General features: G+C 37.7%; 1 protein-coding gene across 1 annotated transcript in view; it reads right to left on the minus strand.

The window, feature by feature from the left end:
* Positions 1-17,919, minus strand: part of DCDC1 (doublecortin domain containing 1) — a 468,564-nt gene that overhangs the window by 19,546 nt on the left and 431,099 nt on the right. The window contains exons 32-37 of the mRNA XM_027579679.2: positions 17,257-17,460; positions 15,801-15,993; positions 12,417-12,569; positions 11,593-11,694; positions 6,146-6,282; positions 4,732-4,911 (exon numbers count right to left, since the gene is read on the minus strand). Of these exons, the coding sequence (XP_027435480.2) occupies positions 4,732-4,911; positions 6,146-6,282; positions 11,593-11,694; positions 12,417-12,569; positions 15,801-15,993; positions 17,257-17,460 (969 nt within the window). The remainder of the gene's footprint in view (positions 1-4,731; positions 4,912-6,145; positions 6,283-11,592; positions 11,695-12,416; positions 12,570-15,800; positions 15,994-17,256; positions 17,461-17,919) is intronic.

Consider the following 17,919-nt stretch of genomic DNA (forward strand, 5'->3'; position numbering starts at 1 on the left):
AGATCGAATATCAGAAAAGGTGTTGATTTTTATGAAATTAATTAATAGCCTAATACAATTACAGTCAAAACCCCTGCAGGATGATTTTCAGGTGTTGAAATGTAATTCCAAAATTCATCTATAAGCATCAACATGCAAGGATATTCAAGTAAAATTTGAAAACAAAGTACAATAGGCAATTTCTATCAGATATTAAAATATAATATGAAGCTATAATAATTCAAGAAGTATTAGATACATTAGATTATTTAAGAACAGAAGCTAATTGAAAATTCAGTATGTTATAATGTTTGTATTCCAACTCAGCTGGGATTAGTCAGTAAGTAGGGCTGAGATAATAATTTTAAGCCAACAAGTAAAGCAGAGAAGTAGCTTCACTCAAATTTTACACTAGAAGAGAGTTTCACACAGTTTAAAAAGTAAAAGAGAAAAACAAAATTACAAAAAATTTGAAGAAAATCTGATGAATCTTTTTATGATCTCAGGATAGTAAAAGACTATCAGAACATTTAAGAGCAAAGAACAAACTTTTAAAATATATTAATTTCTGTACATTAAAAAAAACCATAGACACAATGGCAAATTGGAAATTTGTTACAATAAATCTGATAGAGTTACATATAATAGGGCTGATTGCCTCCTAGAAGCCATATCTCTAAATACAATCACACTGGGGGTTAGGGCTTCAGCATAAAAATTTGGCGATGGAGGGCACAATTCAGTCCATAGCAGTTAGTTTGCTTTTCTGCTTTAAGACAACCAACAAGTTATCAACTGGGTTTCTGTCTGGGGTGGGAGCAATGGGGAACTGTCCTAAAACATGTATGAATAGGTCTCCAGGAAAAACTCTTGCAGTTTGAAAAGATCCTACATAAAGGTAATTCTTACATTTTTTCCCGACTTTACCACTAAAATGTCACTATTTTATTTATGAAGATGTATATGCTGTTTATAATTAGAAAAATGAATGTTATTTAATAAAAAATATATACTAAATGCAAAATATGAATTAAACATATAGCTATTTCACTTGGTTTTCACAAAGATCTATTTACACGAGACAAGGTGAAATGAGTTCATAAAATTCTTTTAAAAATAAATGTGAAGGGGTGCCTGAGTGGCTCATTCGTTAAGCGTCTGCCTTCGGCTCAGGTCATGATCCCAGGGTCCTGGGATCGAGCCCCGCGGCTCTCTGCTCAGCGGGGAGCCTGCTTCTCCCTCTCCCACTCCCCCTGCTTGTGTTCCCTCTCTCGCTGTGTCTCTCTCTGTCAAATAAATAAATAAAACCTTAAAAAAAAATAAAAAATAAAATAAATGTGAAATAAGGCATTTTCAGTACAAACAGGCTCTAAAATATCTAGTCAGCTCATGACCTTCAGTGACATTCTTAATTCCTAGTTTTTCACGTGTCTAAACTTACTCAGGTATCTTCTTTACAATGTCATCTAAATCATATGTTTATAATTTCTGCACTAACAAAAGCTCATAATAAAGGAACAACATTCTGTCCAGAGTTCCTCACCCACAATCTATTTTGGGAGTTTAGCCTTCAGAGACTAGTCTCAGGATGGGGGACGCGGGCACCATAGAACTATTGCAGACTCCCTGCCAGTGTGAAGTACTCGCCAAGACAAATCAGAAGGACCCATTTCCCATGCTTTTGGCTTCTGCTTATGCATGGGGAACTGTGTGTAGCAGAGAGAACACACTGGTTTTGAGATGCTGTAGAATCAAAGAGATGTTGCGGGCATGGGAGAAGACAGACGCTTCAGGACCATAGAAGGAGAGGCTGGGCAACCATAAATCAGAGAAAGATGCCAGCCCCGAGGAAAGAGCCACTAACCCTGGAGAGGGAGCCGCCGTAGTGCACTGATGACAGATGAGCCTGCGCTGGTTGGAGATGAGAGGTGCTCCAGCAATGTTCAAAGAGTGGGTAGGAAGAATGTGGTTAAATCATCCAGAATGGCCACAGCAGTGAGAGAAGCAGAGAGAAAGTCCGCATTACAGGGGACTCAAATACCATCTGGGGGTTTTAGTACAGAAAGTCGAGTGAAGCACTTTGGAATGTGTTCTGTTCCTCATTTCTCTGGTAAAAGTACCAACCATTGAAATGGAGTTTCTTTGGAACTGGTGGTGTTCGCCAGACTCCCCAGTGAAATCTGAGTTCTACTCTTCCTCCTGTCTATTTGTTTCACACGTAGTCCACTCTCCAGACGTATTCTTTATAGCCTGGTAGCCGGAACAGAAACATTTCTAACTGAACACAAAGGATCTCATGCAAGTCCCCAAATACAAAAACAGACAGCATGGAAAAGAAGGGGATAGATATCAGAAAGAACATTAAAAAAAGAAGAATAAAGCGAAGGAAGAAACAAAATGCAGAAACTTTCTAGACATTTGCTAAGTATCTTTCTACATACTGAGACCACATTAATCTCCGTAACACATTGCTTATACCATGCCATTACCTTATGCAGAGAAAGCTAGTGGCTTAAGCACTTTACTCTGGGATAGTGTAATGGACTGAACTGTGTCCTCCCCAAAACTCATAGGGTGAAGCCCTAAACCCCTGATACGCTTGTATTTGGAGAAAGGTCCTTTAAGGAGGCAATTAAGATTAAATGAGGTCATAAGGGTTGGGCACTAATATGACAGGACTGTGGCCTTATTAGAAGAGGATGAGGCGCTAGAGATCTCTCCCTCCACATATGCTCAGAGGAAAGGCCATGTGAGGACACACAGTGGCGAGGTGTGGCCATCCACAGGCCGGAGAGTCCTTTTCAGAAACCAACCCTGCTGGCACCTTATCTTGGACTTTCCAGCCTCTAGGACTGTGAGAAGTAAATTTCTGTTGTTTAAGCCACCCAGCCTGTGATATTTTGTTATGGCAGCCCAAGGAGACTAATATAGATAGCATGCGGTGTCCACCATATGCTTCTAAACTATCTCCGTAGTAGTATGTGTCTCTCCCTATTTCTGAGTCCAAGCACTATCTATGTGATATGATTTATGAATCCTAACAACCATACCTTTGTGTTCAGTGCCCCTCATCCTTATTAATGCTTTTTCTGAAACATTAAGATACTGAGTCTTACCCATTTCTCAAGTTTCGTCAGAGATCCTGATTGATTCTTCTGTGGAGCCTTTCTCCTTCACCCCAGGTGGGCGGTGTTCCCCTCCTCTGAACTCCTACTGAACTTCCTGCCTGCACTACTAATTTGACCTTTATCACATGCTGTTAGTACTTCTCTGAGAGCAATGTCAGATCCCTTAGCTAACACATTTTTCTTACAATCTGTATTCATCATTACAAAATATGGAACACAGAGAAAAATACACAAGAAAGAAATACCACCTTTATTAGCTCACCAACAGTCAGACCATCTGGTAGACACTTTCAAAAACTAAAATACTTTGTCTTCTGTTCTAAGTGTATGCATGTGTATATACAGAATCCAACTCCACATGCTTTATGTTATGCTTCTTTGACTTAGTCTGGAACATCAACAATAGTCATTATTCTTTCCAAAGTTGATTTTAATTGAGTCATAATATTCTATCCTATGTACTATAATTCACTTAACCAACTCCCCATTGATGACTGTTTAAATTATTTCTAATGTATCTGTGTTATAAATACCCTGTGATAAATATTCTTACCAAACAGTCTTTGCATAAATTCATTAAAATTCCCTGGGATAAAGTTCTAGAACTCTTCTGAGGTGCACATCCTACCCTATGTGCCCTTATGAGCTTCCATGAACTCCTCCGGGTCAGTCTACCACCCTGTCTTGCCTTCCCTCCAACCAACATCTCATTTTTATACGACTTCCTCTTGGCCCAGAAAAATTATATGAAAACATTTCACAAAATTAAAAAAAGCCAATTATTTGAAATATCACCACAAGATAAGACTTTTAAAAAGTCTATCAAAATCCGTTTATTAGTTGCCTAAAGTTTTTATGTAAAGACTAAGGCAAAATGTCAATTTTTAGGACTATATTTTTATTTATTTATTTACTTATGAGAGAGAGAGAGAGAGAGGGTGCAAGTCGGGAGAGGAGCAGAGGGAGAGGGACAAACAGACAGGAGGCTCCATCTCACAACCCTGAGATCACGACCTGAGCCAAAATCAAGAGTCAGAGGCTTAACCAACTGAACCACGCAGGCACTCCGACTACATCCTTGATATTACAAAAATAAATGAACTGCTACTCATCATTTCCTTAGTCAATGTTTTAACTTTGGAAAGTGGAAAGTTTGCCGCAGTTCCAGGACTCTGGGTAGTAAGAATATGATTAGGTTTTTCTCTAAGAATACTGTTGTTTTCTCTACAGAAAACATACCTAGTGAATAATTCCTGATGGGGAAACAAATTACTCTTTTGTGAATCGGGTTTTAAACACAACAGGAAAACTATTTCCTCTTTTAAAGTTTAGATTTTCCTCTTGGCTACAGTGGATTTAATTATCATTGGTTCCTCCTGGCCAACTGTCATATTCTGATTCACACACTTGTCGGACAGCATTGAGCTCGTTTAATCATTATATACACATAAGCTCATTTAATCATTATATCCACCCTGTGAGGAAAGTAATATCCCCATTTTACAGATGAGAAAATGAGGTTTAGAGAGGTAAAATAATTTGCCTAACCTTACAATCTAGAAGTGCCAGAGCTGGGATTTGAATCCAAGCGTTATGAAGCAATCGCCTTTCACTCTAGATTTACCTCTGAAATAGTTTTGCCCCAGGCATAAGTGCCATCTTCAGGTCGGCCTCCATTTAGATGAATCCATACTCGTTTTGCATCTGGCTGCTGATACAGGCTGCAGTACCTGAGTGCGGGATGTGCAGTTTCAACTGGAGAATTCCTCTGGACTTGCAGTTCTTGAACCGCAGAAAGGTGCGCCTGGTAAGAAAAGCCCAGAGAATACCGGGGTTAGAGAACTGCCTGGCTAGTGTGCGTATGGAGAATGTGATGAAAACAGAAATACTTATAATTGCAAATTATATTTTAAAAATCGTAGGCAGTGTATTACCCTCTCCTGTCACTAACTCTTCGGTACATTCCCCTGGCTTCCACGAGTCACCAAAGGCAATAATAACCATTAGAGTAATAATAATAAGGTACTTATTTTGGCAAAACACTTAACTTTCCTTTATAATTTGGTGAAATGAATGGAGATGTGTTTTTGGACTTCTGTGTGGTGTTTCTCCTACTGAGCAATTTCTCTGCATCTAACAAATGAGTTTTTGATTAGAATAACAACATCATTTTCTTTAACCAAGAGATGCTTAAGGGAATGTGCACGACTGTTGTTTGAGTCTTCACTCTCTGTCTTTTAAAATATAGCAGCCACCCTTATACTTTGCCAGATCCCTGCCAGGCAGCTTTTTATCCTACTTCAAGCATGTTCAGTTCAATGCTTTGCATTCATTCCCTGGTCAGTGATTTATCCTTCTCAGCTTGGCAAGAAGTCATACTTCTAGCAATGTCAATTTCTTTTTTCTAGTAACCTTGACTTGGGCACACGCCTAAGATTTAGATTGAACACATTTCACGATTTGAGAAACCCTATTAAATAAGAACATATCATTTTGATGAAAAACTTCACAAAGCAGAAAGTTTTCCCAGGTCTCTACCCCCAATCCTCTCTCAACAGCTGACCTTTCTCTTCTCGACTTTTTTATGTCTGGCAATCCTGACTGATTAACCAATTGGACTGAAACTGCTTTTTGAATTCCTCACTCCTGAATGTCTCCATTGCAATTAGTATTTTGCTCCTTGCTCTTTCTACATATTGAGACATACCCTTAGGAGTGATGAGCAATGAAGCCATAAGCCTCAACTTGACTACACTTATTATAATTACCTTTGTACATATCCACTGGGCCTTTTTCTCTTCTTTGCTAAGATCATAATTTCTGGTCTCCATTCAAACAAAACAGACTTTCATACGAGCTGGCTGTCTTTTAGATAACTACTCTCCAAATGCCAACTCAATGCTTGGCATATGCTTATGTGGTCATAACTGACCAGATGCTGGGGATATATTAATAGCATAATTTTAAAATTCAATACTATACTTTTAAAACCTTATTAAAGAGGCAGTCTTTAATGTCTGGAGTCCTGAAGAACATACCTCTGTATGTCTTATGAGTTCCATGAGTTTAATTTCCTCTTGAGTCTGCTCAGTCCAGCCTCCCTCCACCACCACCGGCTGCACGGGGCTTTTGTTGGGAACCATGGCGGCTGGCTGACATGCTGTTACTCGCCGCCCTGGGGAAAGAAGTCCCTGGTAATGTTGCTTCTGAAGATGGGCTTTCGGATTTCAAATAAATTGGTTTGGCGTTCTATGCATAAATCATTCCACTTGGGAGCATAGGCTAAAATACTATATATATCATAAAAGCAAAGATGCCTAAGGTAATAATATCTAACAATGCCTCTTGATATGGGAGCTTGAGGCTTCAAATAGCCAGGATATGCATATTCACTGTACAGATGGAAAAGAAAGATAACATGCTGAATTCCACACTGGCCCCGGCCTCTCCTGCATGATATGGTTCAGTGGTAATTTAGTCAAATAGAATCCATGACCTATATAGCCCATCATCTCTTCCAGTCATGGAACATATGTTTTGTTCTCTTCACTAATAATAAGCCTTTCCCCAACAATTAGCTTAGCAGCCTGGGGATTAAGTAATTCTAAAATAATATTAACCCAAGAGACAGGAGGCCTTTTTTTCTATCTAATAATACCCGCAAGCATGATTAGTTTCTGACACCTCTGCTGTGCCCTTTAGGTTGTTAAAAAGATGTGGTAAGAGAAAATATTTATTGGAATACTGTACTCCAAAAATAATAGGCATAATTTAATAAGTGTGTTGATTTGAATGTATGCATTCTTTCAACTAGTCTACTTAAAATCATTATAAGAGAGATTCAAAAATCACACTTATGAAATTGTTTTCTTTTTCCATGTTGAAGATAAACTCACACTGAGTCTCATACTGATCTCTAAACTTAAGTAAAAATAATGCTTTCTTTTGCATGTTCCTTCTAGAAACTTATGGTGAGCACCAGCTATCAGTCAGGTGTTGTGCTAGATAAGGCTAATACAAACATTTTCAAGATTAGTCCTCGTCTCAAGTTTGGTGGGGAAGGCAGATGTCAAGGAAATGATTGATTGCAATTGTGCTGCACCAGAGAAGTACAGGATCTATATAAAAGCATCTAACAGGGGCCACCGCCCTAGTGTGAAGTGCCGGAGAAGACTTCTTTGCGAAAGTAATGCTGAGGTGGATAAAATAATAGAAATACTAACACGAGGGGCGCCTGGGTGCTCAGTTGGTTAAGCATCTGCCTTTGGCTCAGGTCATGATCCCCGGGTCCTGGGATCGAGCCCCACATTGGGCTCCCTGCTCAGTGGGGAGTCTGCTTCTCCCATTCCCTCTGCCTCTCTCCCCAGCTTGTACTCTCTCTCTCTCAAATAAATAGATGAAATCTTTAAAAAAAAAATGTTAACATGAAGTTGAGTCCTAATTTTTTTGCCAAGGGAGTCTTAGTATACAGATTTTCAGAACCATGACTACAAACAAAACTCTTTGAAAACAATTTAGTATTTGCAGAGAATAAAGCATTTGCACTCTTGTAAGCTCAAGTTTGTGGAAACAGATCCAGCAATAAAAATAAATGGCAGCAACAACTTTTCAGGGGAACCAGAATTCTACATACCTAATAAGCATTCTATGCAATTTATGGATGTGGAGAAAACATAACTGAATCAGTCAGCCAATGAATTACAGTGGCAATGCCATTAGGTTATGTGCTTTGGGGAAGACCACAGTGGTACGAGAAAAATGCATAACACAATTTACCCAAATACAGTTTTTAGCCTACTCTATTCATAAAGCACAGAAGACATTAATTTATGACACATAAATATTTTATTTATAGGGCCTTTTGAACACTAAAACTTTGCTCAACTAAAGAGAGCTCAGCAATAGTTTATCCTTAAGAGGCAAGATTTGAATGTAGGAAAAGAGCAAATGCCATTATGCATTATTTGTTTTTTGTCAACTTGCTTCTAATGGTCTTAAAAAAAATGAATGCATTTGCACTATAATTTTCATAAAGAGACATAAATTCATCACAAAAGGTTTTGGTTCAGGGAAAAATGTTCATAACAAACTACTATTTATGTAGGTAAGAATACAAATTGAAACCAAGCACAAATGTATTGATTAAATTATTTTTTATTTTCTTACTACATTCTCCATATATCCTATTTTATTTCATATGAGATCTGGGGAAAGTAATGATAATAGCTAACAATTAATGGTGAAAACCAGAGAACGTGAGTGCTTTGCTGTCTTTCAAACTATAAATCTCACCCCCACACCCCTCCCTTGACCAGAGGCCCACTCTGTTTCAGCATTATCTATGCCTGGGAGGGTAAGTCCACCTCATTTGAGGTTTTAGTTGGCAAATCCATTTAGCTCTCACACTAAATAAAATGCTCCAGCATTGTCTTTATATGTAACAATGATGATATTTTGGCCTAATCTGCCGTTTCTTCATTTCATTGATCAGTTTTTAAGACCCCAAGTCAGAAAATGGGCTGCCTTCTTAGGAACCCTTATTCTAATATTTATTGAGTGTTTATTATGTACTTGTGTGCAGTAAATACTTGACATTTGTTACTTCCTCATAAAAACCCTACAAAGTTATTACTAGTATTGTGATTAATATCAGCAATGACCATACTTACAAATGTAATGTAAAATCAGCTTGGCACAGTACTTTATATATGCTTAATAAACATTTGTTGCATTCACCAATGGCTATAATAATGGAAAGTAATCTACTTAGCCACTATTTATACCTCCCATACCTCCTCTTTCATCCAATCCTCAAGAAGCTCATCATCCAACAGGGATTGCAGTTAACTGAATTTTGACTTGTTCTTATTTATCTTCATAATCCCAACAACTAGAAAAGTTCTTCCTCAGAGTAGGTATTTTATATGTATGTATTGAATTTACATTTAATAGCAGAAAATGCAACAGTTTGTCAGTGGAGACAAGATTTATCTCAGCACTAAATTCTAAGAGAAATTTCATTAATGGATTCCTTCATAATGGATATCATCTGACCTCTACCAACAGTGATATTGCGGATGATACCAACTGAACTTTAAATGCTTTTTTTTAATAAATGCCTTTTTAATACTTAATTATAATAAAAGCTGAAGACATGATATAAAATCAGAATATGGTAAAGGCAGCTCTGCTTGGTGCTATTTTCAGTATGTTGCTTTTTATTGATTTAATTTGATACAGGAATAGACCATAGAAAACTCAGTGGAAAGAATGGTTGAAATTCCATTCATTCTTTAATTCATTCTACAAGTATTCACAGTTAAAATAAGAAGGCAGTAGAATTTATAATGTGACATAGGGAAGACAGTCACATGACCAGGTAATTATATTAATGTAATAATGATTATCATGGGGGAAGCTCAAGATGTGATAAACCACATTATTCCTAACATGGAAAAGGGAAGGCTTTTAGGAAGAAATAACAAGTAAGCTGAAAACTGTTTAATCAGTAGAATCAATCCAAAGGGACTCGGGAGAGAAAAGTTTGAGGCAGAGGAAACTAAATTGTGCCAAAAGCTCAGAGTTAAGAAAGTGCCTAATATGTCTCGGGGACTGAAAAACAGTCTGACTGGTGGAGTGGAGAGGACAAGAAAAGAGAGCAGCTTACACAGAACCAGATCATGGAAGACCACATTGAGGAGTTTCATCTTTGTCCTAAAGATAATAGGGAGCTTTGAAAGGTTTTATGCCTGGAGTACCATAACATCTTTTGTATTTTTTTTTAAGATTTTATTTATTTATTTAAGAGAGAGAATGAGAGAGAGAAAGAGCACATGAGAGGGGGGAGGGTCAGAGGGAGAAGCAGACTCCCCGCTGAGCAAGGAGCCCGATGCGGGACTCGATCCTGGGACTCCAGGATCATGACCTGAGCCGAAGGCAGTCGCCTAACCAACTGAGCCACCCAGGCGCCCACATCTTTTGTATTTTTGCCTGATCACTCCACTTTCAAAATGTCACCATTATGCATAGAATAGAAACTACTGTCAAGACTGGAAGCAGGGAGTCAAGTCATAAAGCTCTTCTAGTAATCCAAAGAATAGATAACAATGGCTGGAATTTAGATAATACAGTTGGGGATGGAGACCGAATTCATTTGAGAAGATAGATTGGAAGCAACAAGACATACTGATATTTGCCTAGGGAAAGTGAGAGAGGGGGAGATGCCAAGGATAACTCCCAGGTTTCTAAGATGGAACATCTGGGGGGATGATGGGTCCACTGCCAGAAGAAATGAAGGAGATACTGGAGTGGTGATATGAAAACTTTAGTTTTGGACACGCCCATGGGACATTCTAGTGAAAATGTGTAGTAGTTGGAATAGTAGACACTACCAGTCATGAGATAGATGCTTTTCATGTACACCCAATAATTCTTTTGGAAAGAACTGAATAATAGTCATTTCAGCCCAGAGTTCTGTCTAGTACACTTACAACTAGTTCTGTTGCTTATTGAAGTAAAATTCACGTGCTTCAGACAACAGACAGTGTGCATACTTAGGAGTTGAAATCCTATCATGGCAATTACGGTGCCTGAAATGTATTCCTTTCTATACTAAAGTCCATAATACTCTGTTTCTCCCCAAAGAATCATCTGGTATCTAAAGTGCTAGGAATAGTATAAGGTCTGGAACCTAAGATTCTGTGACAAAGAGAATGAAAGAGGAGAACAAATATTGCCAATTGATCACTTTGACAATGAATAGCATATCTTACGCTGACTAATATGAAGAAGCCCTTCTGAGATATTAATATTGACCTTTGAAAAATTCAGTACTTCCTAACTCAGATTATAAAATAAACAAACAGGGGCACCTGAGTGGCTCAGTCAGTTAAGCTTCTGCCTTCAGCTCAGGTCATGATCCCAGGGTCCTGAGATGGAGCATCAGGTTCCCTGCTGAGTAAGGTGTCTGTTTCTCCCTCTCCCTTTGCCCCTGCCCAGCTCGTGCTCACTTTCTCTCTCTCTCTCTCTCTCTCTCAAATAAACATTTGCGCATGCGCTCTCTCTCTCAAATAAATAAATCTAAAACAAAACAAAACAAAACAAAACAAAAACAACCCCCAAACTTCTTCCCCAGCATACCCAAGGAATAGACCAAAAGTTTTGTTTAAGGACTAATTCCAAAGCCCACAAAATGTTAGTTCAGCAACTGTTTCAATTCCAGCATAAGGGTTATATGACCCAGACACTCTCCTAATTTTAAAAATTTACATAGAATTCATGTGGTATTCATTTTAAAAGTTGCAAATATAAAATCAGTACTGAAAGATATATTATTAGGTTTTAGACTTGCTCAAGTGACTTTTGTGACACAATATTTATAGTACTCAGTTGAACATCTGGTATCTAATAGTAAGAAAAAACTTCCAGCAAATTGGGGTTACATTTAGAATTAAACATGGTGATACTTGATTTAGTTCATACTGACCTTTTAACAGTCTCATTTTGTGTTTCATGGTGTCTAGATCAGCCAAAATTTTGTTCTTTTTTAGCCAGTTCTGTTTTTCTAATTTTTGGGCTTTCTGCAAAGCTGGAAAAAATACATGATATTTTATCTTGCATTGTGTTATCAACAGTAATTTATCATACAAGCCAATAATTTATAAAGAACTTTCTGCTCCAAGAAATAGATTCAATTAGAAATAAGTAATTAAAAGGTAAGGGTCATTAAAAGAAACCTCATTTGAAAGACGACAGGGCTTAAGGCATTTCTTTATGGAATGGAGACGGGGGCGGGAAGAAGAACAGTGCTGTTTTATTATATAGATTTACCATATGCAATAGCCATATTTCATTTTCCACTTCCACAAACTATTTGGAGGTGATGAAAGCCTGGCTTGGAACCATTCATTTTTTAAACATCCACCTACTGCCTAAAGGGTGCAATTCTTAAAAATGAAAATGTGCAGACAGGTCGTCTTCAGTGTGAATTAAACTCATTTGTTATTTTCTAATGTATACCATTATTCTCAGTCTTATAGACCAAGGATCTCTTTATCAACTAAATTAGACATTTTTCCATGCAGAATACTCCATTCCAGTAAAAAAAAAAAAAAACCAGGCAACTGTGCAAATATGGGAGTATAGCTATCCTTGCACACATATTAATTGATGGACCTCCTGTTCTTTGCACAAATGTGATGTTATTATGCTGGCATTATACACATTTTATTCTTTTCTTACGGTGACATAAAATTTATTTCTCTCTCCTTTATACACTTGTTTGAAAGCAAGCAAAAACAAAAAACTTACCCTTCGGAGATAGAAACGGTTCACCGCAAGATACCCAGATGGCAATGGGATTTCTGAGGACGAGAGTGATCAAAGACTTATCTCTACCATCCAAACTACTGGATGTCACAGACTTCGGACACAATTTGGTTTTCACTTTCATTCTTGAGTTTTCTAGGAAACAAATGGCACATTAATCAATACACAATTAATAATGAATAAATTTGCCTCCTGAATTTGTTTATTCAAAATATTTCATTTCTCATTAATGACTTGATTTAAACAGGTAATACCTAAACCAGATGCAAATACTTATATAAATATGATCAGAAACTTCATATGCGACCAAATAATTTAAGCTAATCTGATTGTAAATATACTTTTAAATTCCTTTCTTATGCTTTACTAGTTATGAAAGAAATCTGAGATGACTTTACTAAAATATCTACTCTGAAGAGGAATAAAATAAAGAGATAAGAAAGCCAAGGAAAGGAGGAAAGAAGTATAGCAGTAGGGCTAAAGCCAGAGATAAAATGCTTCAGTGTCCTTATCTTTTAAATGAATAATAGATTCTAGATACCTCATTCTGCTGTTGGGAAGATTAAAAGAAAAAAAAAAAGACAGTGCTTAGAATAAATGGTGTTTGGTCTATTTAATTGGATGAACATCCAAAAAATGCTAGATAACATTTTTGTTATTGAACGGACATGAAAGCCACACGTTTCATTTGCTAGAGTTAAAGCACAGTTTGGGTTCTAAGCATTCTAGTGGCCCAAGTAAAGAAGAAAACACAATTTCAAGATTCACATGGCCCATACAGAGAGATAAATTCCTCAGAAGATACAACTTTCGTGGCCCTGAGATCTGAGAGAAATTTATTTCAGGGTCTTTGTAAGGGAGTTATTTGTGAGGTAGCAAACGGTATCCTATAATAGAAATGAAGAATATTGAGAACTTAACAACATGCTGGGCATTTCACTAAGACCTCTGCATATATAATTTCAGGTAAGTCTCAAAATGATACTCTGAGTAGGTCCATTCCTCTTTTACAAAGTAACTGAGGTTTAATCACACAGCTAGGTAGCAGCAGAGTCAGGATTAGAACGCAGGCCATATGCCTCCAGAGCCTGTGCCCTTAACCACCATCTCCATAGCAAACATGATACTCAGTTTCGGACTGATGTCTGGTTTTTTTAAAGTTCCTCAATGCAAACTGATGGCATAACGTAAGCCCCAACTCAGTAAAAGGGGGCAACCCACTAATGGATGAGCCTGATTCAAGGATAACCTCTAGAACATAGAGAGGAGGGGATGGCCATTCCCTTTTAGTACTCCAGCATGAATAACATTACTTCCAGTCGAGGTTTAAATAACAGTTTGAAAGAAGAGCCTTTGAGATTGTAATCTTCTAGAACCTGGAGATCAGATATGCTATATGCCAAGTAAAGGCCAAACTATATGCTTTAATGATTAGCTAGGCATTAAATGTTGACATAATTATTTTTAAAAACTCATTAGAAAACAGGACAAGTAATATCATTGTGAAATAATAGAAAATATATATATTGGTCTCTGCCCTAAGTTCCTGGCAGAAAGTTTCTAAAATTCTGGTCATTTTCTAAGTGATAAGAGCACTAAGAGCATCTTTTGTTCTAATATTTTGTCTTTGATCCTGGTTCCCGGCACAGATCCTAAATCCTTTGGAATTTCCTGGATGGTAGCAGTAGCTTGTTTTCTAACAAGAGCACTTTTGGCAGACTCTTGGATGAAGGCTGTTCACCAGGAAGACCAAGCCATGATTAGAACCTTGGAATTTTCCATCCTACACTTCATTCTCCAGAGAAGGGAGAGAGGCTGGAAATGGAATTAGTAAACAATCATACCTACATGATGAAATCCCATAAAAATCCCAAAAGTGCAGGGTTTGGAGACCCGCTGGGTTGGTGAATGCATGGAGATGGTAGGAGAGTGGTGGGCTTGGAGAGAGCAGAGAAGTTATGTGCTCCTTCTCACACACCTTGCCCTACTCATCTCTTCTACCTGGATGTTCATCAGTATTCTTTATCATATCCTTTTATAATAAACCAGTAGACAGTAAGTAGACTGTTTCCTTGAGTTCTGTGAGCTGCTCTACCAAATTAATCAAACTGAAAGAAGGAATCATGGGAATTTCAATTTAAGCCAATTGGTCAGAAACACAGGTCTGGACATCTGAAGTGGGGGATGGATCGGGGAGCAGTCTTGTGGGACTGAGCTCTTAACCTGTGGGATCTGAAGCTATAACCAGGTAGACAGTGGCAGAATTGAGTTAAATTGCAGGACACCCAGCTGGTGTCACAGAATTGCTTGGTGTGGGGAAAAAAAACACACATCAGGTGTCAGAAGTCTTGTGAATGTGATAAAAGTGTGAGAGTAAAGGAGAGATACACAGGAAGAAGCGTGGGTTTTTCCTACTCAGCTGTACACACAATAATGATAGCTAATATTCATTGAATGTTTAGTAAACATCAACCGGGCACTACTTTAAGTGACATATACATTTATATATAAACTCCTATTCATATATGTTTTTATGAACACATGTTCATATTTATGAGGACCAAATGAGTATACATTTACATGACTCTCAGTGTGTAATTCACAAAATGAGGAAACTGAGGTCCCAGAGTTTAAACAACTTGCCCAAGATCATTCAGCTAGCAAGGAACAGAGGTAGGATCCGAACCCTGGTGTTCTGGCTCCAAAACCCAAGTTCTTAATCTTCAAATCATGACTCTCAGTACAACAGTGGAAATCTGAGATCACTCCGCTGAATAGCTGTGAGTAAGACTCATTCGTATTTCCCAAACTGTTGCTGGGGAGGGAGTTCCTGCCCTCAACTTGTACATAGTTTGATGAGACACACAAAGATGTAAACAGGTAATTATAATACAGTGTGCTGGGAGCTGCAATACAGGTGTCTTCACTGATGCTTCTGGGAGTTTAGAGGGGCAGTGGTGACGGGCAGGGGCCAGAGGTATAGAGGACATCTTCTCTTCAAATAATAGAAAGAGATTTGCATTGATCCAGCCCCACCTTCTTAGGTGGTCTCCAGTTGGTTTTGGTTTTAAATTTAAAAACAAAAGCTGCTCATGTTATATAAAGTAGCTAAGTTGTCAAACATATTTTATAAACTTGAGGCAATTTATTTATTGTTTTGTTGCTGAGACCAAATTTACATTATTTGTTAACTTTTTCTTATCATTCTGCAAGGTAAAAGCAATACAAGAATCTCACATGAGAGAAACTTCCTGTGATTTTATAGTTCTAGAAAGGGGTGATTGAGTCACAGAATCACATTTAACTTTTTTATGATGAAAAATAAGAATCAGCTAAATCCTGTAGAATGTAACCAGTCTTTCATACTTTTAATAGTTGTCTCCTTTGTTCGAACAGGGACTGCCTCTTTCTTTTGTTCCTCAGTGTTTCTCTGGATGAAAGATTCCTTTAGCGCCCATAAAACCAAATCACGTAAGGAAAGGATTGCGGTTCCATCTTTGGTATATACTTTGGAGGCTGCTCTGGTGAGACCAAGTTGCTCCGTGCATTCTGTAAGAAGCTAAATAACACAGATTGTAAGGAACTGATGAGACAAAAGAGTGATAGGACTGGGAATAATTGTGAAGAGCTTGTTATTTTAGAAATTTGAGAAAATCCATTAATTTGCAAAAATAGAAAGCTAAATAACTACCGACTTGATCTTTAATTAGAGACAATTTTTGGTATCAGACTGTCCTACATAAATCTCACAAAATTAGTCCACTCAACCTGTGAAAATTAGCTCCAAAAATTTAACACAGCAGCTGATGTATGTTAATACATTTTATCATCAGAGCGTTTACTTCCTAAGAAGTGTTCAATTTAGAGATTCACTTTCAACTTTGTTGTTTTATAAGGTATAAAATTGTAACACTTTGTATTGATGAACTGCTTTAAAATAAATGAGTAGTTGACTTTCAAACCTGAACTAACATATATTATTATTTTCATTTTGCAGAAAGGAAAACAGGTTGAAAGGTTAACATTTTTGTCCGAGACTACAGAAGCCAGTTATGGAGCTCAGGGTGAATCTTGGAGTTGCTAACTTTTGTGATTTGCTTAGTTCCCTGAACAATATCTTAATAAAAAGTCTATTTATATTCAACCGAAAAGGTGAGCAAACGAGTAGGTGTGTATGTGTGTGTTTGCAAGGACCTCCCCAGGGTAAGTCCATATCATATTTAATGTTGCTTATAAAATATGCTGTTAAAGGCATTGGCCAGAATGTATAGACCAGAGAGTCACCAAGAAAAGGAAGGACAAAGCTGGGTTTGAACCTCTTGAGCTCTATCACAGAAACCACGTTTCTTCCTAACACAACTCTTGCTTCCCCGATTTGAAAATGAAATGAAACAACCCGTCAACAAATAAGTGCTCAGATTTTCCAAATGATAAATGAGGTAGCATCTCTTAGAATATTCAGATGACATACAACTTGAAGCTGGAAAGGGAAAGAAGGTAAAAAAAGGGGGGAGGCATTCTTTCTATCATACAAGTGAAGAAAATCTGGTAGCTTGGTTTCCCCCTGCTTTTATGTATCTTTGCTCTGGAGCCAATCTAAAAACCTGGTTTCTGGTTTCTCATTTTTCTAAGTCTGTATCCAAAGAAATACAATAAAAAAGAATATCTTTAAGAAAACAGAGATCTTGATCTCATCAGCTTAAATTGGTGAAACTGGCCAGGGACATTTATCACTCAATCCCATTGCTTTTTTCTTGTCAGAAGAATCATTATTATCATTACCTCGGAGGATGCAAGAAACATTTAAGTGATAGCTACTTACTGTGGGGAATGTTCTGGCCACAATTAACTTTCCATTTCGATATCCATCTCCATTTTTGTATGCAATTATTTTCACTGCCTTCTGGTGCATAGCTGATGTACCACTATGTGATACAACTTGCGTGCAGGTCTTCATCCGTAAAGACAATAGACGTTCTTCATAATAACTTAGTGTTTTCTCAGCCTCATAAGAAGATAAATCAGCCTGATTAAAAAACAAAAAACAAAAAACAAAAAACACAGAGGTCTATTCAAGCTTTTTACTTTAGTTTTTGTTATTTTGGTATATTTCAGTCTCTTAATTTAATAAATATTTGTATGTACCTGTGTGGTATCTAAATTTTGAAATGCTCACTCCGCATGCTATAGTATAGGTATTGGATACCACAGTGGGAAGAACATTGGGTCAGAACTCAATTCTCTTCCCAGCCCTGTCACTGAGTCTCTAGGTGACTTTAGGTCTCTGGCTTGTGTGTCTGGCCTTCTCCTATTTTCTACTTTGCCTTCTCTGTGACAGGAGTTGGGGGAGGATGCCAGGGCCAGAGAAAGCCTGGCGCTGAAGTAATGAGATGCTGGCACTACAGATAATCTCTTCCTCTTTAACTTGAGGATGACGCCATCCTGTGGTGGCAGATATGATGAATGGGGAGGGGAATGAGTGAAG

The sequence above is a fragment of the Zalophus californianus genome, chromosome 11, assembly GCF_009762305.2.
Source record: "Zalophus californianus isolate mZalCal1 chromosome 11, mZalCal1.pri.v2, whole genome shotgun sequence".
Lineage (NCBI taxonomy): Eukaryota > Metazoa > Chordata > Mammalia > Carnivora > Otariidae > Zalophus > Zalophus californianus.